This window comes from Phodopus roborovskii, unplaced genomic scaffold (assembly GCF_943737965.1).
Source record: "Phodopus roborovskii unplaced genomic scaffold, PHOROB, whole genome shotgun sequence".
Taxonomy (NCBI): Eukaryota; Metazoa; Chordata; class Mammalia; order Rodentia; family Cricetidae; genus Phodopus; species Phodopus roborovskii.
In genome coordinates, this window is record NW_026125562.1 from 1948466 (window position 1) to 1976342 (window position 27877).

The 27877-nt window shown below is 36.4% G+C and overlaps 1 protein-coding gene across 1 annotated transcript in view; it reads left to right on the forward strand.

Annotated features, from left to right (window-relative positions):
• Positions 1-27877, forward strand: part of Ntng1 (netrin G1) — a 330833-nt gene that overhangs the window by 250419 nt on the left and 52537 nt on the right. Inside the window, exon 4 of the mRNA XM_051177690.1 lies at positions 11297-11323. Coding sequence (XP_051033647.1) covers positions 11297-11323 — 27 coding nt within the window. The remainder of the gene's footprint in view (positions 1-11296; positions 11324-27877) is intronic.

Here is a 27877-nt window from a genome sequence, read left to right on the forward strand (position 1 = left end):
TGAGTTCTTGCTACTAAAATTAATATATTAAAACTCTGTTATGCAGAAATGTTGGGTTTTTTTTCTAGGTGATTTTATTTATTGGGACTCTGAACTTTCTGTAGTCATTGAAAGCCATGGACTTATGACTTTGGAAGGGATCTCCTGAGGTTATCTGTTGTAGTCTCATATGTCTGACTACCTGAGAACTCCTATCATCAAGCTGTCAAACTTAGTTAAGGCTTTCCCTAAGTGAAAATGGCTCAGAGTTCACCTTCATGTCCTGATGTTAAAGACACTGCCAACATCACCCTGTTCCACTCACTGTGCCTTAAGTAATTGGTGCTTAATATTTTCTCTAGGAAGACCTTGATTCTGAGAAGATCCCTTCCTGAAATGACGTTCTTATTATATTTTCCAGGGCATAATTTTTTTCATCCCTTAACTGTTTGCATATTAAATACCACCTAGTTAGTCTTGACCAAGACACCACACTTCCTTTGATTTTTCCCTATTTGTTCAACTATCCCCTCTTCTGTTTTTAAATGTTTTAAAGACCTGGAGTGCTTTCACATCTATGTTCAAGAAGCAAAATGGCATATGGATAGTGGCTAAGGAGTCAATTCAATTTTCCAGTCATAAATAGAGCAAAACCTTGGTGAAAAACTTTAGAAATTATGTGGAAAAATCTTGAAATCAACACTTTTTTCTAACATTTCAGGCTTTAATTAAAAACACCCAACAATGGCAATAAATACTTTCACAATTAGGCAGCATATGACAAGATCAAACACATTCCTCTATTCAATTAATCTGTCCTCCCCAACATCATGTCTCCCATTCTTGGTGTGAGAATAATGGTTCTTCCTTCACAGTAATTTTAAGATGATTAAGAAGTTAATTCATAAAATATGCTGTGCATAATGCCTTCATAGACTATACAAAATAATTTTATTTAAGACAGTCTTGTCCTCTATTGGATAGCTTTGTTAATGTAATTTATTTCTTAACTTCAGTGTTGGATCTTGGTCCTTTATATCTTCCTACATAGTATAAAAACTCTATTTGTCCTAGTTTTATTTATTACAACACATATCTCATCCTCACATAAAAAATTTGCATGTCACTTACTTGGGTATCTGTCTTAGAAGCCCTCTAGTTTATTACTATGGTCTTTCCACCCAAGTTACCAAACTCTTCTCTTCTATAATGCTTATAGAAAAAGCATCTTTCTTGCCTCCCTAGGAATCTCTACTTTCTTTTTTATAAAATGTTATTTTTTTGTAAAGGTTCTTTGAATTTCATTTTGTTTCCAGAACCTCCTGCCCTTCGTGGTTCTTCCATATTGTTTGCTCTCACATGCATGCATATGTTAGCACATGCACATATACTTACACACACATCCTCATGTGACTTTATTCCATGCATTGTGAGTCAACTAAGAGATACTCTTAGGATGTCACATATCCATAACAAACTTCAAGTCATCAGAATGAAAAAGAAGAGACTGAAACCTTTAACATCTACCTTGGTGGCCTGGAGATGTCACCAGTCACAAGTGATCACCACACTTAGATTCACAAGTAGGTAGGAGAAGGTGAGATTCTGTATACCTGCTCAGGTCTGAGCTAGAAAGCGGGAGATTTTCATTATAAGATCCACTTCAGGGGCACTTACTTTAACATTTAGGAACAACTCAAACTGGGATCTTGCTTCAAGGCCCTGAGCTTTGAAGTTATTGCATTTTAGAGCAACTCAAAGCCTCTTTCTCATGATACATATAGCCTCAAGGAAGAATTGTATGGCATACCAATACTAAAAAATAAAATTACCCTAGTCTTCTGGGTGTATCACACTACTCTGCTTCTTTACTATGATAAACATGACCAATGCTAACTAAGAACTTCTCTGATGATACTCCTTTTCATTGTACTTACAGTTAAGATACAGTATCTTCAAAGACATATGCATGTTCATAAAGATTTTTGTCTTTTCTCTTAAAATGCTTATGGTTTTATATAAAAGTTATTTTTTTGTCTCCCCAATGACCTTTATAGTATTTTCTAATAAAATACATTCTTAAATGTCCTTTGAAATTCATTTTTATTTTCCAAGTAGAGAGAAGCTCTGTCCAACCTTATGCCTAATCATGATTCTCTTGATTCCTATTGTACAGATCATGAATAAAGGTATTCAGTAGCAATTCCCAAACTTTTATCACTAAGGCATGCATATGCAAGTGTGGTATATGTAACATAAGCCATATTTTATTTTAACATGGAACTTAACAATCTCCTTGTAAAGGCCTTATCTCCAGAAAAATGTAATGTCTCGATGTCTGTTTCTCAAACTGTGTTCATTCTTCTACCCTTAGAAAAACTCTGTGACAGTCCTGGGAGATGGCTCAGTGGGTAAAGCAATTTATATAAAAGTATGAGGTCATGAGATCATATACATAGAACCCACTTTAAGCTAGATATGGTAGTGCACATCTGTAATCCCAGCACTCCTACATGGAGATGAGAGGTGGAGAGAGAGAAGACGGCAGAATGGTGGTTCTCAACCTGTGGGTTGCAACCCCTTTTACAGCACTTTCACAGCAGTCACCTAAGACTTTCAGAAAAGACATTATTATTCAAAACATTAGCAAAATTGCTGTTATGAAATAGCAATGACCAGGGATCACCATGACATGAAGAACTGTATTAAAGGACCAGAACATTAAGAAAGTTGAGAACCAGTGCTATAGCTAGTCAAGGTTATAAAGCAGCAAACTACAAGAAACCCTCTCTCAAGGTGTAAGGCAGCTACTGACACCTAAGGCTATCTTCTGACCTCTATACATGAAACATGGCAAATATATACCAGATGTATACATGTGAACACCTGCCTATAAACATTATACACCAAAACACACACACTCTCTAAATTTTATGGCAAAATAATTAGAAAATTCTATTATACTTACTTTGACATATTCACACCATACTATTAGAAATATCTAATAAGTTCTGCTGTAAAGTAACTTGTTTGACAGTATTTCCCAAACTTATTTCATTGAACACTCAATAGCTTTCTACAAAGCACTCTTGTGGGACATGGTGATCTAAAGAATTTCTTGCAGTATGGCCTTAAGAACACCATGGAAACAGACAAAGACACAGTTCAGTTGTACTTTATATTTTTACCTTTACTTAAAAGACCTAGCCTAATATTCATCAAGTAAGAAAAATTAAATTGATCTGACATTATTTGTCTGTTTGGATATCCAACTTGAATTGTTGTACAATATCTCCTACTCCTCTGAGTAATGGGAAGTAATTTGTTGACTATTCTATTATTTTCCATGATATTAGATTTACATTGACCAGTTTCTATAGTCCCAGATGTACACATCAATGCATTATTATCCAGTCAGTTCCTAAGCACTTTAACTGCATTACTGCATTAGTCCTTTCTAGATTCACACAGATCTTATAAGGTTGAGGCTATGGTTTTTGTTTTTTTGGTTTTTTTTTTTTCAAAATATGGAAGCATATATGATTGTGATTCTTGTGCTTCAGATTTTCACAGGTAGTAGAGATGGAATAAGAACATAGACTAAGGTTTATCTTTCCTCTAATGACTATACAATTCCTACATTTACCTCTCGGGTTACTTGAGTAGCCATCTGTGTCTCCATTGGGTTTTGTCTCCACTTTGACATCTGTCCAAACAAAAGAGTCTTCTCTAAGACTCATGGCTCCTCAGAACTCTGATTGTTTTTTCCTGCTCTTCAAATCATCCCTCCTGCACCTGTTCATTTCCCAGCCCTATTATCACTCTGTAGCCTGCCCCCTTCATCATCCCAATCTGTCCCCTTGTTTTAGCAGTTATCAACCAAATCTCATTCTAGTCATTTAGTGAGTACAGACAACTCTATCAGTAGTCTGTACAAATCACGACACCATAGAAAAATTCATTTCTTTCTCCAAAAGTTCCTTCTCTTCTCCATTTATTGAAATTCTGTACAATCCTTGAAGACTCTGTCTCAATACTAACTTATCAATGAAGCCTACCTAAACTCTCCTGTGTAAAACTAGCTATTCCTTTCTTTCTCCCTCACTGTAATTTTTGATAGTATGTATAGATTTAATTCTACTCTAATTAGGCTTTTGCACTCCATTAAAAACTTTATGTATATTACAGACTTAAATCCCACAATACCTCTATTTGGTGTGAACTAATATTATCCTATTTGAAATATGGGGAGAATCAGGCACAGACAATGGGCAAGATTTTCTTTCATAACACAGCTAATGCATATAAAAGTTGAATTTAAATTCAGCTCTGTCTAGCTACAGGAGCTGAAACATTAGCTATTCAATAGTATGACTACACTTTATTCTTGGTTCTGGTAAGTGTTTATGGAACAGATATTTTGGTAAATGATTCAGTAATCCTAAATAAACCTTTAATGTATGCATGGCTGGACTGACTTTGCATCTATCTTCTTATGTCTTCTGGAATGTATGGCCTTCACAGTCCATCAGCTCTAATACCAGCATATTCAGTCTCCAACAGAGAGAGACCATCTGAGATCTTGGAGAAAATCCAATAGTAAAACAGGCTCTTTGATTCTCACTACCCATGCAAACATTTAGAAAGAGCGCTGGCAGGCCTCCCTGAGCAAAATTCCATGTCTGTTACTAGACAAACTTCCAGCCTCTGACATCCAACCTTTGAAGTTAAGAATTGTAGATAGAAGTGCTTCCATCCCAACCACACAGTCCCAAATAAGTGACTCATGGGCTGAATATGAATTATAAATGCCTGGCCGATAGCTCAGGCTTATCACTAACTAGCTCTTACATTTAAATTAGCCCATATCTATTAATCTATGTATTGCCACATGGCTTTTGGCTTGTTACCTCATTTCTTCATGTCCTGCTTTCTCAGTGCTGGCTGGTGTCTCTCTTGACTCTACCCTTCTTCATTCCAGTCTTCATTTTGATCGTCCCAACTAACTTCATTCTGTCTTGCTATAGCCAAACAGGATTTTCATTAATCAATGATAGTAATACGTATTCACAGCATACAGAGGATTATCCCACAGCAGAGAGTCCTATTCAATCACCATGGTAAAATATGTGTCAAGCCAATTATACATGCAACAGGCTTCTAAACTCAAATATACAAGCAGAATTCCAAACTGCTCACAAGTCCCATCCTGTATACCCTTATCAGAAGCTCATGGGGACAGTTATGGTTTTGAGGAATTTTGAATGAGGCAGTACACATATATTATTTTATTATACTATCCAAGGGATAATATAAACAGCCTTACTCAATCAAGCATTTTATGTAATTATTCTTACCAAAGGAATAAGAAGAGACAATAGACATAATACTTACAAGCTTTCTCTACAAATTACTTTATATCACATCATTTGTACTCCAGTAGTACTCTGTGAAAAACTTTCTTTTTTCACATTTTTTGCTTAAATTTGAGAATGGTAGATAAGAGATTTCGATGTATAATAAATAGGAATGATTATAAAGTGATGGTTATGGTCTACAGTTACAATGCTAATTCTGAGTTCAAAATTCAGTTTTCTTCTCAACAGGGTTGATCTTGGGCAACTGACACATCATCTTCTATTTACATTTTTCCCATCTGTAAATTTAGCTTGACTATTCATAGAGCTGAACTAAACATTAAATTAACTAATATATGTAAGATAGTTCTGGAGACATACCACATTGAATCGAGTTGCTACAATTATTATAGTCACACTGGGAGCTAACACAGGATCAGCAAAGTCTCCCCTTGGAGATAGTTATATGCAAAGATAAATTGTGGTCAAATAACATAATGTTATCCATAATACAAAATAACTGCTGTGACATTAAAAATACTCAAAGTTTTATGACTGGTGCATCATCTTTCCTGCAATTAAGACTGCTTGTGGCGTCAAATAATATTCCAAAGTGTGCTTCGTAAGCTCAGGAACAGGAAAGTGAAATGGCTTCCATAACATCAGGCTGAAGCATCCTCATATCTACATCCACCAAAATCAGTTTTTCTTCAAAGACAAAGGGGGTCTGAGGATATCCAGGTTACCTGTCCTCTTTCTGAGGCAGCAACGACACCATAATGCCACCCTGCCTCTCAGGTGACCCCTTTTCCTAGGCTTCCCAACTTTGATGAGTTTTTTCTCACATTTGTCAGATACATTAACACAGAAAGTCAGGATAATATCACTTCTGTCATGCCTGACATGTATACTTCATTCCCAGGGCCTTCCTGTTACAGGAAGGTGACATTGAGCCTCTCAATTTGGTAAATTTACATGAGAATCCTATAGTGTCATTTTGTGAAGGCAACCTTATTTCCCTCCTTTTCAAGTTCCTGGGAGAAAACACACCACACTTCCTAGCAAACAACAGTTTGAACTAACAACTCAGACTGGAAGACTCTGAAGCAATTCCTTTGGAATATGAATGAGTCTGCAGAATATTTCCATACCATTACTAACCTCCTCTTTATGGCATTTTAGAATTAAGTGTTCCCAATGGCTGCAGTCTGACTTGGGGATGATCTACTCACTTACTCAATGGGCATTTCAAAACATTTATCACAATGGTGGTAATTTTTCCTTACATTTCAAAGCATACCAAATCCTTATTATGTTGCTTCCCTCATGATGGAAAGCTGCAAGCTTACCATTGGTTCTCAAGGAGTTATAGCTTTAGCACTGCCTTAATCTGCTTCTTCGGATTTTTTATTTATTTATTTATTATTTATTTATTTATATCTACACTATTTTGACTTCTTTAAGCTTAATTATACACCCGTTAGCTATTTGCTTGATGGAGAAAGAGTTAGCAAAAAAATTCACTTCATAACATTGTATAATTTTATTACATTCTTGTCTCTGTTATCAGCAGAATTCCATCATAATAAATAGTAACATGCATGCAGGAAGAGGGAGGAGTGAACCACTGCCAGCATCTTCCTGTGTTCTTTCTCTCGTAGCACGTGATGGCATATTACCCCTTTGGTTTACTTGCATGCATTTCTATAGCAGAGTGACATTTTAATTCTAGAAGCACCAGAGCTAAAATCACACTCTGTGTACTACAGAGCCTCTCATTAGAGGTCACCCACACCAGTGTTTTCTTTTCCCAGGACCTGCCCACACTGCTCAGACAGGGACTTGGAGTTGCATGCTCTAGTGCTGCATATCAATGGGTCAGCTTGGATGCCTGCAGCTGCTCTGCTCCTTATGCCACTTCTGTGAAATGAGGGCTGGATAGATAATTTCTTAACTCCCCTTAAGATTTCAAAGGTTTACCAAACTTTGAGAATTACCTTGTGTTGGTTTTCCCTTCCTTGCTTGCTAGTGTATTTTTATTATGTACTGCATCTATTTATCCTTCTGCAGTTGTTCAGAGAATGATTTAAACTAGTGGAATCTAAAGCTTTGGTCCTTCACTGGACACCTTTAAATAAAGAAGTTCAGTTTCATATAGAACTTTAAACATTAAGATTATATGCATAGCATTAGAGAGAATTCTTAAATTTCCTAGAAGTCCAAAAAAAAAACCTGTATTTTCCCATTGGCCATTTAAGGGAAAATATAAATAAAATCATCAAAATGACAATTAAAGGAAAAGAGAAGAACAAAACACCTACAAAGGAAATAGGTCAGACATCCAATGCCAGGCAAATTCTCCTGTTGAGCACCATCCTGGGTTTTTCATGAATGGTGAAGTGGTGAGAGAAATCTATACATTTAATACTTCTTCCGGTCCCACCTTTAATACATCCACTAGAAGGCTAAGGCAGGAGGATCACAACATAAAGGTTACTCTGGAGCACAGTGAATCACACTTAAGAGACCTTATTACAAAACCAATAAACAGAGGGGTCAAATAGGTCTGTGGTGAGCACTTGCCAAGTATGATGGAACCTTATGTCCACTCCCCAGAATATATAAACTGATACCTTGTGAAACTTTTCTGTATTATGTTTTGTTTGTCCCCAGAAGCTATGAGAGACACAAGAAAAGAAAAGGGAGTGGTCTTGCCCCATCAGTGCTCTCAGAGAAACACAACTGAACTGCAGAAAAGTAGATAAACCCATCAGAGATACCTGGACAGAGAGTTATGAGATCATGGAGAGAACTCCGCCAACATGGGGATATGGAGAAAGACTGGAGGAATACATTGGGAGCTCAGTTTCAACAGCAAAAGTATTCTTTAGAATACTTTAAAATTAGAGGGAGCATGGCGAAAGAAAAGAAAGCTGCAGCTGCCAACATATCTCTAGACAATTTCTCCAAGCACATTCTGAGCCATACCATCACTCGTGATTGCAATGGCCATAGTAAAATGGGATCAGATCCTGGGGCTTGATTTTATGGAGCCTGAAGACACCACTTCTGGGCCTTCCTGCATTATTTTCTTGAGTTTTCAAAGCACTTTTCACAGCACACATGTGGCCTTTCTAGTGGGTGCACTGGGTTTACTAAGTTCCTCAAGTGTTCACAGACAACCAAAAGTAACATACTTTTGACATTAAAGTAGGAACCACTATGAGAAAATAACATTTGGAAATAAATTAATAGATATCCCTTGGTGTTCAGATATATTCAATTCCAAAATTGTTTATTCAAATGAGCAGTTTAAAAATCTTTCCTGAGCAATTACCATTTTTACAGACATGGAATAAAGAGTGACTCATCTGGCGGTACCTCAAAAAACAACACACAGAATGGAGAAGGGCCTGAATTCTAAGCACCCAGTGTTAGATATAGCATCTTCATGAAGAAAATAGAGTCTCAGAATAGTCATGATTGGTACTGTGTGGATACTTGGGATGAACAGGGTTCTCCTGTACTTGTGGCCCAGAGGAAGAGAAACACTTCTGCATCTTTCTGAAGCATTCTACAAAAGCAAGCACTGCTGTAAGCCGCCTTGCAAGCTTGTTTATTATTGTGTCTGCTGGAACTCCCTAAGCAGTTCGCCTTGCATTTATGCATGGCCCTCTGCCTCTGTGGAAGTCTGAAAACACTTGAAGAGTCTCTCTCTGCTATCTCAACTTCCATTCTCTTTGATGGATTGCAACAGGCAAGCACTGCCTTGCATGAGAGAGGAGTTTTCAATCATGAGGAAATTCTGAGCTTCTGCAATTGATACTAAAATTATGATGCTGCCATCACACCTCACTCAGTGGGGAATTTGCAAAAATGGAAAAAAAAGGTTCAGTACCAAGTCAATGTCACATTGCAGTAAAGATAGTTGACTAAAGTGTTGGGCTTGGAGTCTAACTGTTCTTTTCAGAAACCACATTTAGCTTAAAATTCAGTTCACAGGATAAAGATGAAATATGGACATTTAGTTTTCAAATTTTGATTGAACAGAGATAAGTAATTAAGCTGAAGTATTATAAACTCCAGGTATTTAAGGGCAGAGGACATGGCTGAGCCAGTAAAAGAAGCACTGATCCCCAGTACCCACAGAAAAGACTGGCCCAGTGGTGCATGCTTGTAACTCAGCACTGAGGGCAGGGGCAAGACAAACATAACATAGGGGTCCACTAGCCCTGTCCAGCTGAAACTGTGAGATTGAAGCTGAGAAATCCTGTCTTAAAAAATATGATGGGAAGGAGTAGAGGAAGATACCTAACATTGACCTCTACCTTGTACATGTGTAGGCTGAAGTGAGTGCCTCCCCTACACATATACACAGGTACAGACACAAACATGTGCAATAATCACAATAACAACTAAACACCAACTATCTAAAATAAAGAGATTTTTTATGTACGAAATAAATGAAAGTAAGACTAACCTGTCCTCTTTCCGGGGTTTTATATAACCCTTCTATAGTCTCCCATTTCTCACATGGCCACAGAAAAGTAAAGCTTTTAGTTTAAAGTCTATAAAGCTAGAAGTCTCAGCAAAAGGTAAAGTGATCAGTTCAATTAAACAGACGGCAGTTGTTAGAAGATAAATGCTAAAATAGATGTTTAATGATTCTTACCATTCCCACCTGTGATACACTTCAGTCACAAGAAGAATACAACTGACCAACTCATTAACAGCTGTTATTTATTGGTTGCCTACCTTGTTTCAGCGGTGCTTCAGGATCATCTTGTTTAATCATCACAGCAGCCCAATGCAGTAGATATGATTGGCTGCTTTGAAGATGAGAAAACAGGCTTGAAACAGCTAAAAATCAGTAGTAGCCTTGCAGGACCCTCACTTAGCATTGTCTGATCCGCATCTCATTGTCACCCATACAGAAACCATAGACTGAATGTCAAGAGGTAAATCTGTGGTATTTATTCAGCAATGTCTATCACAGAGCTGCTTCATGTGCAAGCTAAGACAGTAAGAGTTAACTATTACAAGAATACCAATTACAAAATAATGGTCTACATGCTTTCCATCTATCAACTTATATCTCCACAACAAATAGAGAGATAGGAAACCAAATGAGCATTGAGATCATAGGAAACTTGTCCAAGATCCAAAGATTAGTAAGGATTTAGGAGTTGGAGCCACCCTTTGGATTCAGATGTCCTGGCTGGTGAGACTATGCACTTGGTCAAAGTACTTGGTAGGAGTTGTAATGTGGATGCACATTACTAGCCCATTTCTAAGACATCAAGCCAAACTCTGAAATAGCTTCACCAATTTAGCATGATTTGTGAATCAAAGAGAAGCTGAATAATCAGTGAAGCCTGTGATCGATATGAACAATGTAATGTATTCTTGAATTATTCTGCTCAATTAAGTTTCTATTACAGAGTTTAATCCACATATCTGACAAGTAAAAGAGGAATAAAAAGAATGACTATGTGAAATTAATCAAATAAACTGTCAAGTGATTTTTCAGAAGCTAATGCATGTATCTTGTAACAAACTTAACAGAGACCCACACACATACAGATATATCTATATAGGTGTACATGTATTTATTCAGTAGTGTGGTCAGATCAAATGTCTTGCATAATATAGCTACTCTGAACCACAAAAATTGATATATTAATCCTATAAATAAGCACAAAATGTTTCATGTAACTAGGCATCATTGAACTACTGATTAAAGGTGGACATGAACTTTTCAAATTTGATGAGCTGAGGAGTTCAAGAATAAATGATAATATATATACTTATACATATGCACACATATTTTATAAATTTTTATACTAACTTCTAATAATCTTTGTCACCAAGTATTGCATTTATATGACTTCTACAATAAATTAAAGATGTCACATAGTAAATAGCTAACCCTTCTTTATTGTTTTGTTTTTTCTCTACAGGTATCCCCAGCATTTCCAGTATTGGTAGTAAGTAAAACAATCACCAAACCAAACCTAGACTAGCTTTGCTTTGTTGTTTGGCAGCTCAGAGCTCTTTTCTCATATCCATTTCTGATGCAATAGAGAATTATCTATGAGAATTCAAGTGTCCTCCTGGTTTTAGGTGAACTGGGAACACAGATAAAATAGTGACTTATGCATAGCTCTTGTGTAGATGTGCAATGCCAACTTTCCTGATGAGTTTGGATTCATGAAGCCCACTTAAACAGAGACATGAATGGAGAAGCAATTACTTAGATAAATATATCTTATATACATTCCTATTTCATACTTAGCAATCAACAACAAATTGTACTCTCTCTGTGGGACGGAGTTGGGATTTCTAATGTAACTGAGAAAAGCAGAGTGAGTGTCCATAAATGTCCTAAGTTCATTAAATACAAGGAAAACGCCATGAAGCCAGAGAGGAGAATTTTTAATGCATTAAAATATAGGTTTTGTGAAGGCCTGAAAGAGGTGGGTTTCTGATCATTATCATCATGAGGAATTAAAGATAATCAGTTTGCACACCACCCACTCCTCTCTCCTAATCACAATGTTCTGTTCATCTGAAGCCCTTTGTTTTCTCCTTGGTAGGAAGGAGGATATGTACAAAATATAAGCATAGGATCAAAACTTCCTAAAGAAATCTTGTAGTAGAAATCCAAGCAATTGGAGAGAAATCTTCCCTCCATTCTCTGGACAACCCTGTCTAACATCACTGTTTGAGCATCTCCAGCTACCACAAGAGGCTCAGGCTGCAATTCCTCTTCTGAATGAGTGCAGCCTTACCCAATGCTGGAAATGTGGATTACAAACATGTATGACACTGTTTCAGAGCATAAATTCACACCATTTTTTATAGCATGACCTTTATGTCCAATGGCATAAACCTTAGAGCCACTACTGAAACACTGTTTTAGGGGGGGAAAATACCGAGGAGGCCTCGGTTGTGAACTGTAAATGGAAAGAAGACTGGTCCTCAATGATGTTCACTCATCAAAGGCTTGTGTCCTAAGATCTGTGTCATTGAAGCATTGCCAAAACCAACACTCTTCTAAAAGCAATACTCAGATAATTTGGATAAAGAAAGTGGCCACTTCTTATACATGCAAGACTTGTTCTCCTAATTTATAGATCAGTCTCGTTTACTTAAACTTTCAAATAGGCCAGACACTTATTTGTTAGGCATCAGACATGTTGAATGGCATGAAAATCAGCTGCTCTATTATCAGAAGCAGCATTTACATCCATTTTGACACAAACCTATGATAGTAGTTACTGTCTGTGATCTTACAAAAGTGGTCTTGGGGCTATCTTGCCAATGAGGACATTTAGTTCTAATATTTCTGCTTTAGTGCTTGGCATTTGCCTATATATGTAGCCCAAAGTGCTCCTTTCAGGCCTTTACAACTGTTCTTGAGCAATTTCAAAGGAGGGGGACCCAGAAGGGCTATCATGATCTGGCATGACCCAAGTTTCAGAAATGGATGAGTGGGAAAGTAGTGCTGGGGTGTATTTCTGTTCTAAGAGCCAGTTGTGTGTTGCATGGACCTTTGCTCACTCCACATCTCATTTGGCCGCCTCCACCCCATCCCCCACCTTTGAGCATCAGCAGATGTTGACCTTTTACACATTGAATCAGGAAATTCCACTTTCGTTTTGCACAGTTACCTTTGGAAATCAGTGGTGACCTGAAAGGATGCTGTGTTGTTCCTTTGGAAAATGCACTAATCTTTATTATAAGGAACCTGAGAAAATTTCACTGCTAATATCTGTGACAAAAATCCTATGACTCAAAATGATAGTCTGTAGTCTGAACACCTCTGGCTACTCATCTTAGAGCACAATGGATCATTTTTTAGTTTTGTTTTGTTTTAATTTCTATTAAGCAAGATGGAAGAGCATTTAGGGATCACCCAGTATCATACATGACTAGCTTCCTGTTTCCTGGCTTTTAAGGTAAATAGATTTATGATAACACTATAAAACATGGCATTAGCTAGTTCCTTCTTTGTGGCCTTATATATACAGTGCTTGCTGTGTGCACTGGTGGATTCCTTTCTTCTCCACTGGGAAAGAATTCACATGTAGATTATTTATTGCCAGGCTTATAAGGTGCAGAGCATATGGGCAGATGGTCGCAGGGTGCAAGATAGAGAAGAGGAAGATGCTTGGATACTTAGCTAAATCTGGGCATTTTCCAGGGCTTCTCTCTTCGTGCCATAGAAGGAATCAACAAATACAATACCAATCATTATCTAGGAAGATCCCATTTTAACAAATGAAGCACCCATTAGGGTCTGATCTTGAAAGTATTTTTCATGGAAAGTAAATGATGTATATTATTGATGTAAACTATTGATGTTCATAACCATAAGTTTACATGCATATGCTATATTTTACAATGGCTGAAGGATTTAGCTATAACAGACTTCACTATAGATTTCATATTGTCAACATCAGCATTAAGATTCAACTACATGGACAGAGTGGCGATCCTTTCTGAACATCTGCTAAAAATACTTTAAAAACAAATTTCCCATTAAGGTCATTTGCACATGCTGCTGTCTTTCTACTAGGAAATAGGCTCCTCAAACATCCCAAGATCACATCAAGTCTTTTTGATGTGCTTTGACCTGTGGCTAAAAAAACATACTCATCATATTGTCAGCAATTAATGAATCCCAAAATAGATCTATAGCCATTTAAGTTTTGTGACCATTGTCTCTATTTAACCTCATATGATAGCAGTTCATATACACATAATTCACAATTTTATTCAAGTGAACATTTGTTGATGCTGATGATCTAAATTAATAGATGGTTTATTGTGGGTGTTGTTTTGTTTATAGTGAGAACTTAACCTTCTGACATATATTATCTAATTCTCAGTCGAGCAACGCAAAGAGTTGCACTAATAATATTAAACAATATATTATAAAGAGTATAATTAGGCCAGCAAGTACTGTCCTAATGTTTAATAGTACTATGGGGGTGATTATTATTTCTTACACATGCAGATGATTGATGAGTCAAATGTAAAAGGTAAATTCTCCAGGGAATGAAGTATGATATCATGAAGTCCATTTCAAAAATACTTCAAATTTTTAAAAAAACACAAATGAAAATACACAAAAGAAAAATAGGAATATATATATATATATATATAAATATTTGTTGTGTGTATATGCATATATATGTACACATACATATATACATATACATATATATGCACATATATATACATATATATATACATATATATATATATATAGCAACCCTGACTACAGATTATTCTCCTAAACAACTTTTATTTGATGGATGTAATGTTATACAAAGCATATAACAGTGATGGAGCTGTTTGCCATTCGCTTCCCCCATAGCCCGTTTATTAAATTTGAAGCAACAATTCACTTAAGGGAAATGTCTCATTCTCCTGGTTTCTCTTATAATGAGCATTGCTTTCATCACAGAGTTAAAAATTCATCTCTAATTTGATTTAATTGGCAGGACTACTAAACAAGGGAAATGCTACCTGCAGGGATCCATCAGTCTGTTGAGAAAGCCCAGAGATGTTTTCATATTTGAGAACATTTGATGCCAGTTGGAGACCTTGTAAAAGTTGTTTTCCATACAGCATCCAAATATTTTTATGCAGTGCTGATTTGTTGTAGAAATTTTAATGGTGAGAAGGAAAAATAATAAGATTAATCACTTACCCACCCAAGGGTTATTAATAATTGTATTCACTCTACTCAGAGTTCTGCAGTGTCTGTTTGATTTTCCCCCTTGTTTTAATATTTCTAAATCCCCCAAATAAAAGTTCCATTGAATTGCCCTTTAACTAATTAGATTTTATATAATGAGGGAAAATCATCAGGCTAGTGTAGCAACATGGCAAATTGCATGGTGTGCTATATTAATTTTGAACTGTTTGCTGATGTTCTAGAAAGAAAGCTAAGGTCTCAGGTATAATGCCTTTTGGGACTGTTTTATCATGTACCCAGTATCCTCATCACAGATCCATTTCATATTTGTGTAACTAGCATTTCATATTCATGAAACCTTTGTTGTTATCCTAAGATTGAATGAACATTAGGACATAGCTGCCTTTTTAATTCTGAAAAACATCAAATATTACAGTGAGAGAATCTCCTTCTTACTCGAAGAATGTGAGAGGTTTGCCAATCTTAAGTGACAATAATGACCCATCTTGAGCACACTGACTTTTTTATGTTTTAACTTTTACCTAGTCAATTTAAGACTGTCAATCCACTGTTTAAGTGTGAGCTAAAATCTCTACATTTGCTAGTTGTCTTTGTAGGATGGGATGTTTTCTAGATGGAAGATATACCAAGGTTCCTATAGTGAACCCTCAGATTATTGTGAATCCATGCCCTGCAGTAGCCCCTTTCAGAGTATGCCAACTGAAGTCTTCTTGGAGTGTCAAAGGGTAGCTGACCAACTAACCATTCCACCTCTTGGGAAAAGTTATACAAATATACGTGATTTAAATTACATGGTCATGTCCTGTAAGTTTCTAAAGAGTTCTGTTTTATAAAAGGTAAATCTGAGGCTCAGAGTGGCCAAGTAGCTTTCTCAGTGTGCTTTGAACAGGACTGACTCTCTGACTTCATAGTATTAAATGAAGTGTGAGAGATTACATAAAGGAAACAATCTGAATTTATTGACTCCTGCCAAGATCTTTCAATGTAGTTAAGAAACCCCTTGATTCATGAATTGACCCAGTTCTGCATAAAAGCCACAGATTTTGGAGAAAACTGGGCGTTCCTTTGCTGGCACTTCCCTGTGCTATCAGCAGCACATACAAGCATGGTGTGTGAGGAAAAGGGACCATGGACCCTTACCCCATCAGAGCGTGCTGCTTCCTCTACATCACATAACTTCCCAGTATACTTAGCAGTGTGAAATTATACAAATGTTGGGCCATTATAGAGTACAAAGCATTATGTGACCTATGTGAATTGTATAAGGTGCTTACACTGATCTTTTTATCTGTTGGAATAGCTGCTTACAGTAAAATTCAGGTAACTATGTCATCCCAAGAATAGACCTCCTACTATGACATTAAACTCATCTTGCCCATCAGCTTAATGATGCTGAATTTCTCAGAAGTAGGCTGGTATATGTGGAGATGATAAGACTACATCCAAGAGAATTTCTCCTGAAGAGCTTTTTTATCTTCTATAGATACTTTTAAGGGACAGCAATAGTACTAGTTCAAGATTTCCCAAGGAACACTAGAAATGATTACATAAATACAAAAAGGTTCTGTGATACTATTCTCACACAATTTTCCCTCCATATTGCATTGAAGGTGTGTTTAATGCAGGCTCACCAGCCTCTTTCAACCACCAGCTTATAACATGGTGGTGTTTTAGAACCAAAACATTATATTAATATTAGTGCTATTAATATATTTGAAGAACAACTCATGTAACTGCATCTTATTCACAAATCAAATAATGTCTACTTTCCAACTCCTGCCTTAAATCTTCCACCATGGCCTTAGAAATAGTTTCCTGATCATTTAAAACACCATAGTACAAGATAATGTGTGATGAATAGTCTAGAAACAGTCAGAAAATTCTCTCCTTGATTGGAAAGAATAGTCCGTTTACTTAGTCCTTAAAGACTCTCCACAAGTGAATTGAAACTCACTTTCCATTTCTGCTTAGTAAATGTCATATGATGTAATATTCTAAGGCAATCTTACCTTCAAAATGTGATCATATAAATCAGATGTCTTTAGTTTTTGCTTCAAGACTGCTTTCAGCTTGATTCACTCTGGTGAAGGAACTAGATGGTTAGTTTTAGCAATTCTAACAAGGTTCTTTTCCATTTACAGTGCAGAAAATGTTCCTTAGGGCACAAAGGAGAGAAAAAAAAATGTTCTTCCAGATTTTCATTTTTATAATGTGAATCAGAATTTTCTAATTCATGAAACTGGATTTCAAGTGTTACTACTGAATGGTTTTATAATTTTCCCCAAGGGCTGTGTTAACAAAAAGAATCCAGAAAAATGACATATCTGAATCATATGCTAAGCTAATGAGTTTCCAAACAGAAATGTGGAGATTACCATCCTTTTATTATGAAAGATTGAAATCTAATATTTATCATAATCTGGGAGATAATTTAATTTGCTTCATTCTGAACAGTAGAGTTCAGTGACACAGTCTAGAACCAGATTGTTCTCTAGAAAAGCTATATTTTAATGATCTTTATGTAGGTCAGAATAACTTGCTTTGGGGGAAATGAAAAAAAAAACATGGGAGAATATTCTCCACCAAACTTTGAATCTAGAGGAACACTTATACTATATTATTTATCTCCATTGCCACAGTAAGCACAATGGGAAAGAGATAATAGCTACTTGATGCTCACTGTGATGCAGTTTCTAAAACACATAATGCCATTTTCTCCATTTTACCAGTGAGAAAATTAGGCTTAAAGAAGTTAAGAATTTGTAAAGTCATAGAATTTGAATTCTTGTCTGAGTTCTGCTTATGTGTAGCATATTTCATATAAATTTCCCCTAAATGGTTATTTTCCAAGCTCTTAATAGATATAGTTTGAAATCTAAAATAACAATTGGATAATTATAACCTATGGATATTGCAGATATTAACACATTGTTTATCACTAAGATGCCTATTGTGGTATGTATGCCATGTTCTCCTTATCATGTACATAGGCAGTCTATGAAGTCCAGTTAAGGAGATAGCATAGCAAGACATCATTCTATTGTCCAACATGGCCCGGTGTCACAGAAGTTTATTCCTGAGTCTTTGACCATCTGTAGATGGTGATCGCTCCCCAGCAGTGTTTTTTAATTTCTAGTGAAGGAGTTACTGTGGCCATAAAAAGGCCCACAACCAAAGTTTGCAGCAGACATTTCCTCTCATGAGGGGAACTCTAAAGGGCAAATGTGGCACCCTAATAGGCTTCATGCTTCCATAAACTTCAGTATGATCTTGTTAAGCCATGAGATAACCACTGAAGTGAGAGAACTTGTCAACGAAAGGAAATCTTGGAGCCTACATCTTCAGCATCTTTGTCTTAAGTATAAGGAAAATGGAATTCAGGCAAATTAACAGCCAGATAGTTCCGAAGGGGTATGGCTGTGACCAGATTCCTCATTTTGTGACTCTCAGGGCCATTTGCCTTGTAATGAAGTACCACTCTGAGACTTGGAGCTTCTCCTAGCTGACCGTGGAATAAAATAAAATCAATGAATTTGCTGCACATTTCCCAATACGATACAAGTTCTTTGAGTGTAGTATAAAACTGTGCTATCTGCACTGTTTATCTACTTGTAACACGTAGCACAATGGCAAAGAATTCTCAGAGGCTTCATTACATTTGGATTTGATAAGATGGAACGAGTCTCAATTATACTATCTAAATACTTTCCAATGACCCTAAATTTACTGCAGAGGATTGAATATTTGTTAGTGTTAGTGAAAACTTAATGCCAGGATCTTAAGAGAAGCAAAAGAGTGAGAGAGTAATATGATCATTTTGTTAAATCTTATGATTCACCCATGTATTTGGCATAAATGTTGCCAAATATTTATTTATTTAACAATTCCCAGATAGAAATGCAGAAAAATACAACATTCTTTTTTTAGTCATAAATTTTGGTAGATACAAATATTAAGGTTTTCTGTGCTTGCATCCACATGCATAAAAACAGAGAAGAATGGAGCAGTGGCACCAATAGGTCTGTAAGATTAGCTTTTCCACCAAGTTATGCAGAGTAATATTAAAGTTCCATGTCTTGAAAGAGCATTATTTGATATAATCAAATGATGGAGGAAACAATCTGATAATACCTGTTTACAGTAGCCCAGCCACTTGATATCAATTTCTCAATTATCAGATACTTACTAAAGGTCTCTCAAAGGCTCTGTCCTTCTTTGGAGAGATCCAATCTAATCAGGGAGACAAAAAGTAGATCTATGAAATTTTAACTAGCAATATTAAAAGTCATTCTGGTCCACATTACCAATGAGAAGTCAGGATCACCCAAAGTAATGTGCTGAGGCAAGACAGAGTCACAGCTGCCCTGAGGACTGGATGATCCCAAAGGATGATATGTGAGAGATGTGTCTGAGCTGGCTTTAATAAATGAAATTCAATCATGAAACAGCTGCTTCACTAGTTGTGATCTTTGTACCTAACAAAACTGCCAGATTCAGAACATCAAGTTTTAAACTTGAAAGGCTTCTTCCCTTCTGCAGTATTTGGCATTTTGTAACTGATAGACCTAAAACAGAATTGATATTATTAAATAAAATCATGTCCTTAATTACTTATGGTTTATAACAAGTACCTTTAGAAATGTATTTCAAGGCAAAACATCATGAAAATATTCCCATACATACAAGGCTTAGATGTGATTGGGAAACTCTTGTTTTGTTCTTTAGCAAGAACCATTAATAATCCCTTCTCTACTTCTCTGAGAAATTATGTGCTTTGAAACAGGAACTAGATCCACTTCCTGTCAGAGATAATGGCTCACACTTAAAACATACCACAGAGAATCTCTCATGAAGACTAATGCAACCAGTTCATATCTGTAAATATAAATAGAGTAGAATGGAAAATTCCAGTGAGAAATGATTTCCTTAGTGTTATCTTCTACCTTCAGGCTCCAACTTTACATATTGGTTTGGATTGCTGAACTTTGTATTTGCTTATTTGTGCAAAAACACTCTACTCATTTCCAAAGTAAATGCAAAGCTTTGTTAAAGATATAGCTATGTAAACAATGTCCATTCAATGTTTTGGGAGTCATCAATTGCTTGCTCTTGTTTGATGTGGAAGTCATGTTTTGTTTAAGTGCATCATAACCAAGGTAAACAACAGGTGTGTGGTTGGTGTCTTTGTCCATATAGATATATTTTTGTTTAGGCCAAATGACATCATAGTTGAAAATAACATTCCCTGATTTTTCCTGATGCATACAGCTCCTCCAAAGTTTAATAGGATATGGCCGAATATTTCTTCCCTTGAGGTTTCTAACCCAAAACAAGGTAGGAGCGTCTAAAATTCCTACTGATATAAAAATCCCATGTTTTGGGGGGAAAATTCTACATACAGTCTTAACACTAAATACAGTATCACCATTGATGCCTTGTCTTTGAACCAATCAAAATTTGAATCTTTCTTTCTAATATGAAGATTGACCAGGCAATAATGGAGTAAAAGGGATCTAAGGTGGAGATGAAACAGAATTTATAAGTCTTGAACAAATTTACACTGATATAAGCCCAAGAAAAGTCTAGAGTTTAGTCACTGTCATAGCATAGGTGTAAATCTTAAAAAAAAAAATTATGGGCACCACAAACTGGAGCTTCCATTGTTTTGAAGGTCAGGATAAACAGATTGAGGCAACACTGAAACACCCAGCAGTCCTGCTTTCTTTTACTATTGCTCTATATTAACTTGCAAAACTTTTGGTTCTCTCTCTCTCCCCTTCTTTCCCTCCCTCTGCCTCTTTTCTCCCTCTCTTTCACACATATCTATGATGATGCATACATACAAATTCTAATAAATTTTCTTGTTGGGATTATCCCTCCATCCTCTTTACCAATGAACATTCTTCTGTTTTCTTTTTTTAACAGCTTTAAAATAAATCTGATTTTTTTAATCTGTTCTAAGAACAGTAATGATTTTATGACTGTTGATATCAGAAGGAAAGAAAGAAGAAGGAAGGAAGGATGGATGGAAGAAATAGAGGGAGAGGGTGAAGCAGGAAGTGGGAGGGAGGAAACTGACAGTAGGATTATGTGGAAAGAAATAGAACATTTTAAACGAATGATCAATTCCTTAAGTTGCAAGGTAATATTAGATTCACACTGACATCTTGCCTATATGTGCATGTGTTTGTATATAAATAGGCATTTATCTCAATAGAAAGCAGTGTTCTTTTGCCTTCTTTATCCAAAAATAAAACACTCATCACTGACTTCTGCCTTCCCTAGTTATAGAAAGGATGTTCCTTTTGAACTCTAATGAATGCAGATGGAGGAGGAAATGAGCAAAAGGAGGAACCAGGAAAAAGCTACTAAGCAAAGCAAAATATATTAGCAATTTGTTGAGGAGTCAAATTGGAAGGGCTGTGTTTTCAGTCCACTATCAGTGATGAAACCGAGACTGCCCTAGATACATATGTTACTAGCAAATAGAATTACCTTAATCATCTGCTCTAAATGAATTTCTTCAAGTTTCTGGGTAGATATGTAGAAGAAGAAATACAGAATAAGCTCATCTCTGTTAATATAATTCTCTGAGGACAGGCAGGGAGAGGGGTGGTGGTTTTATTCCTTGGTGAGTTCTCTGAGTGTGTCTTTGAAATGGCACACAGTATTTTATACTGAATTTAGAATGGCAACAAATATGTAGGAAAGTACCCAAGGCTTACACTTCTCCACAGTGAGTTTTGGACTGAATGAGATTATGCTTTGTTCAAATGCTGAAATGGACCCATTTGATTATTTTGCTATGTTGTTGGTGTCTTGGAACAAAACTTTCAGAAATGTCATTAGTGAAGGCCAATTGTACTTTTGGGGGGATTCAGATAAGGAGCTCAAATGAATCTGCTTAAAAGTGTAATACTGCTGGTTTAAGAGCTTAAACTTGAAATACTAGTGAAAGGAACGCTGTCTAGCAGAGCTTAGTTCTGTCAAACTATAATTTTTCTTGCCAACATCTGTAAAGACCCCTAGCCCCTATTCTGTGTTGTGTTAATTACACAAGCAACTCATCATGAATAATTGGAACCCCAGGCTTCCTTAGAATGACAACCATGTTGTTAACAAAGTACACAAGAGAAATACAATACACACTGAGGGGGAAAACACCCCACAATTTTTAGAATGATCCATGTTCAAGGTGACTCCGAGATCAAATACTGCTGAATAGTTGACCATGTGACTTTGTTCTGTGATGTCTAGTCAGTTCAACAACTGTCTAGCTGGTTCATGCATAGGCAGAAAGAGTGACATTATAAACTCAGGCATTGATATTGTTCATTACCCCAACATTACCACAACAGCTACTTGTGATGTGGGACACCCAGGGATCCAAACATCCATATTGTGATAAGGAGAAGCTTTGCTCACTGGTCCTTTAATTTAAATGTTATTTATCCTTCTCTCTAAGAAGTAAGCTTCTAAACTTTATTACTAATGACAATGTTGAACCATTTGCAGCCAAATAGAAACCTTCCTTATAATTGCAACAGATTACCATGAAGAAAATATGTGAATAGTGTCTTTCACTTAGGGCTCCACAGAGTGGGTTGGTAATAAGGTATTAATTACTGTTTGAACGTTTCACTGTTTCTAATTTGCTGTTCATTTTTTTAAACCTATGCAGTTGCTCCCAAATTAGCTTTGTCAACAGTTTCTTCTGTTCAAGTTGCAAACCACAAGCGAGGTAGGAATTCTTGGATTCATACAGTGATCTCATGGTGTTATGTGTTGTGAAACATTGCACTGTATGAATCTGGAATATCTGTGAAGTGTACCCATCAGCTTATCGGTGAGGCATGGTGATTGCTCCCAGCCAATGCATCAATGAGGACCGAGAATTGTTATATATATGAAAAAGGGCTTCACTCAGAAATTCAACTGCAATTAAATATGCTGCTAAATTTTCTTTCTGAAAAACTGATGTATGAGCAGGAATTGTGAAAGTGTAGATTCTCAAGTAGATCAGGAATTTGAGAGCATTCACACTTATGCTTCTTTGGCTGAAAATAAGAAAAAGCCACTGGCAGTGGATCTCAATGATGCCTTTTATGAAGCCAGAAGGGCAGGTGCCCTTTTCATTTTGTGACAAAGGAAATGCCTAAGAGTTTGTGATTCCAAACATGGCTTTTAATGAGTGTGAAAAATATCCACAAAGACCTGTTCTTGATTAAGTATTGATTATGTTCTAAAGTAATAGTCTTGTTACTCTCTTTAAATTAAAATGGGCAATACCTTATTTGTAATTCATGAATGGCCCACTCCAGCTAGCAGCTGTCATTCACAAAATGAAAAATTTTCAGGAAACACGAAGACCCTATTTTTTATTTCTTCATCGATTTCCTTTAAATATCCTATGTAGTAGGAGTGTCTCATTTTCCAGTCTTCGCTGTTGGACATATGTCTTCTTCCGTGTTTCTTATTTTCTTTTCCTTAAAACAGCTCTTGACCAAATCTGAACTTGCTTTACTCTTCTTGGTAAAATACTAGGATAGCTTCCTTTTTACTTAATGAATTTAGCTGCTTGCAAGATTGCAGTCAGTGCTAAATTTATATTTGAAGCATAAAGAAAAAAAGAGAAAGCTGGTCAGCAGATGGGAAAAAGGAAAATGATAGTATCTAAACTATGTCTTCATGCCTCAAGATGTGTTTTGAACTGGGAAAATTGATGATGCCCTTTGGAGGGAAATCCATCCAGGCTAAGAATTTGGTAAAATAATTAGGAATCAACCTGCTTTAGAGAATCAGAGGTTGATCTGGGTTTATGATTTATATGACAGGAATCATTGTAAGTATGGTAGAAAGCTTACCTGTCTATAATATGAAATTCTATGGAATGGAACGCAAAACATGACAGAGAAAGGACAACTGATGCCCTTTTGTTCACTTTTATGCTCAATATACAAAAGGCCTCTTGACATTAGTTTGACCCTGTGTCCTCCAGTTTCTTGAGGTCAGAGCACTAATTAATGGCAAACACATTCCAGAAGCAGGAAGAGGCCAACTAATAAAGGATACTTATCATTAGAAATGTGCAGAAAATGCTCAGTAGCTATGTAAAGATGCAAGACAGATTGAAGTGAAGAAAAATCAAAAGAATTCTAGAGTTTCTTCATTGCCACCTCGGGGAAAGATCTCAGAGGAAATGTCACACTGTTAATTGAATGAAGGCAAAAGAATTCCTGCAATTGTTATTTCTTTGCCTTTTTTCTACAGCCACTTTCCCAACTCCTTTCTAAGTGAATGCTTGAAATGAATTTTCAACAGCTTTGGATTTGAATAGACTTTCCTTCTTTGAAAGAATACACCTAGATTGTATTTTGTTGTCATCTTTATAGTTACATGGGTGATGTAATATTATAATTACAAAGATAATAAGAAAGAAGGTATAGAAGGGAAATGCAATCTGCTCTTCTTCGTGACATCATTTTTCTTCAGTTGACTGTCTCCAACTCTTTGCTTTATGAGATTCTTATCTGCTGAAGTTTTCCACAGCCAGTTTCAATCAGAAGAAACATTGTGGAAAACTTCAGAGGGGCATAGGCCTCGGTTGCCATGGAAAGCCAAATATGTGGTCTCTCCTCTCAAGCACCTCTAGCCTACTCTATTCCTAATTGACCACTAATTTGTACTTCATTATCATAAGTACCTTGCATGATGAAAAATATGCCATATGTATTGTAGATCAAGACATAATTGTGGATGTAAATATCTTCCAAGTAGATCACTAGTTCATGGCTGACACATATTTGATTGTTGCATGTTGGGGTTTTCTACTGTTTCTAAGACTGGTGGTGCTTCTGAATTTCCAAAAGTGCAAGGAGAGCCCAACCCAATTAAGTATTTGGCTCTAAGTATGACTTGACCTCTTTCACTTTACCTCCTCACATAAGGTGCCTGGTACAGGAGAATCTTGACAAACTTGTTGCCCGTGTTTTCCCTGTCACACCATGAACTCATTTTTGTGTGTGCTTTAAAGACTTCAGCTGTTTACAGAAGTAATAACACATGCTTGTTATATAATACATCAAAATGTGATATGAAATTTAAAAATATAAAGGCACAACAATTTGCAGAAACCTGCTTTTTTTCTTCCTAAACTGGTCTGTACATAGATGTATTCACTCAGCTAATATAACCACTAACTTGGTTACATCATATTGTGTAGTGCTGTTTTTCTAAACTGTTTAATGTGCAGGATATAGTCAGACTCTCTTGGGATTTGAATAGGAAGAGAATAAATTTAAACGTAACTTTCCTCCATGTCTTCTCTGCCTCCCAAGGGAGGGCATTTTAGGATCATCATTCACTCATTTATTTTCTCATTCAATAGAATTTCTGAGTGATTAGCATATATCAGGCAATGATTTCAGTTCTGTGGTTATAGCTAAGAACAAAAGTAGATGTTGTTTATACACATGGTGTTACACTGAATGTACAGTAAGACCTTTTAAAATGCAATTTTCAGATATTGTAGCTCAGTAAACATCAAAAGGACTAAGGAATTGGAAGATGAAAGTGTTTAATTAGAGGGGCTGTTACTTCAGATAAAGTACTCAGAATTTTCGTTGGCCTGGAACTTGACTCAGAAAGTGGGAAAGCAAGAACTGAATAATGTTTGAGAAGATGTCTGGAGAGGAATATGTCCAACCTAGCTGACAGACAATGCAGTCACTGAGATGTGCTTAGTGTGTTTTAAAAGCAATGAAATAGGATACTGCAACAAGTGAAGACGAAAATAGAAAGAGCCAGAAAAAGTCAAGGGCTAGTAAACTTAAGAATCAGGGAACTTCCTTATGTAAGTAAGCCATTAGGACTCTGAGCAGTGAGGTAGCCTGGTCACATCTGAGTTTTCATTAGGCCATTCTCACTGCCTAAAAGAGCAGCTTAAAGATGATGACAATAATGAGGGTGATGTTATCTGAGCTAAGGATGAGATGGCAGAGATGGATAGAAGATGTCAGCTTTGTTACTAATATAAAATCATTGCCAGGTGTATCAACTCCTCAGTTGGTTGTAGGAAGAGAAAAAAGAGAGAAAGAGAGAGAGAGAGAGAGAGAGAGAGAGAGAGAGAGAGAGAGAGATACAAAGGACAGCTTGGGATTTCAACCTAAGCAGTGGATGTAGTTGGAAGGATGTTTTTACTTCTTAAGATGGAACCATCTGCTGAGCAGCAAGGTTAGGAAGGAACCCCAATAATTCAAACATCTTAATGTTAAGATGTTAGCTAAGTGTCCGAGTTGGGATGGTGAGAAGACTACTTAGTGCAAGATATGCATCTGAATGGAGTCTCACTAACTAGAGATTTAATTCAGGATGGAAAATAATAATTTGGAGTCTTGTAATAGATACGATTTTAAAATCTCCTTATAGATAGAGTTTTAACTTTAAAAGAAAATATCAAGGGTGCATTTAAAGATCATAAAGTTCCAAAGACTTAAACTCTGAGATATTTAAAAAGCAAATATATAAAATAAAACAAAAATAATGAATATGGAAGGAGATCAACACAGAGTGATAATCCAGAGACCCTTTTAGGAAGGACTGTCAGGTAATCTAGAGGACTCAACTGCAGTGAATGAAAACAAACTTCAATGAAACGTCTTTCAAAATAGTTAGAAAATATATTCCCATCCATGTGTGGCTGCTAACATTTCAGCATGGTGAGGTAATTAATTTAACCTAATCATTAATATGTTTTCCCAGGAGATGGAGTGGAAGTAAGAGGGCAATAAACTTTATAGAAGTAAGTGAGGTTGTAAGAAGGTACCATAGATTCTGTGATTTCATAAGAAGGGATAAGAAGATATGGTAGAAGATAGAACAGTTGACCTGAACAAGGAGGAGCTAAAAGGCCCCCAGACTGATAGCTGGGAATCCAGCATGGGACTGACTTAGGCACCCCTGAATATGGGTCTCAGCCAGAAGGACTGAGAAGTCTAAGGGACCTCAGACAGTGGAACCAGGATGTATCCCTGGTGCACAAAAGGACCTTGCAAGCACATCCCCCATGGAGAGATAACTGCCTTAACCTAAAGACAGGAGAGAAGCCCTAGTCCCTACTTCAAATGACCTGTCAGATCTACATGACCCCGCCTGGATGGCATTGCCCTGCATATGGAATTGGGGTGGGGGGATGGGAGGGGAGGGTGGTCAGGGGGCATGTGAGAGGGCAGAGAGGGTAAAAGTGAGTGAAGGAGGGAGGGAGGGACTGAGGGAGGAAGGGAGGGGGAACTGGGATCGACATGTAAAATAATGAATTAAATAAAAAAAAAGATATGGTAGAACAGAGAACTGAAGAGCTAAAGAATTGTCAAACAGTTAATATATCAAATTGTCTCACAAAGAATCACTCATGGACTCTGCTTGGTAAGAACCTAGAAAGTAAAGGATGGTAAATTAAAAATATCCTTGAAAAACATAGGGCAGTATAATAATCATGTGTGGATTATCCTTTTGTATAACTTTATAACCTTTCTTATAAAAATGTAAATAAATTAAAACATCATACACCAAAATTGGTAAGACCCAAATTCTATACAATTTAATGAATTTATATACAATTACAATTTATATTTATATAAAGTATTTCATCTATATATTATTCCAATGTCTTCCAAATAATTTTCAAATTATCATACAATTTTATATTTTCAAATATGTCATTGCCAGAAAAGGCAGCTTTGTCAAGATCTCGAAAAAAATCTAGACATCTTAAAAAATCAAGTTAACATTAGCCTACTTCCTAGAATATCTT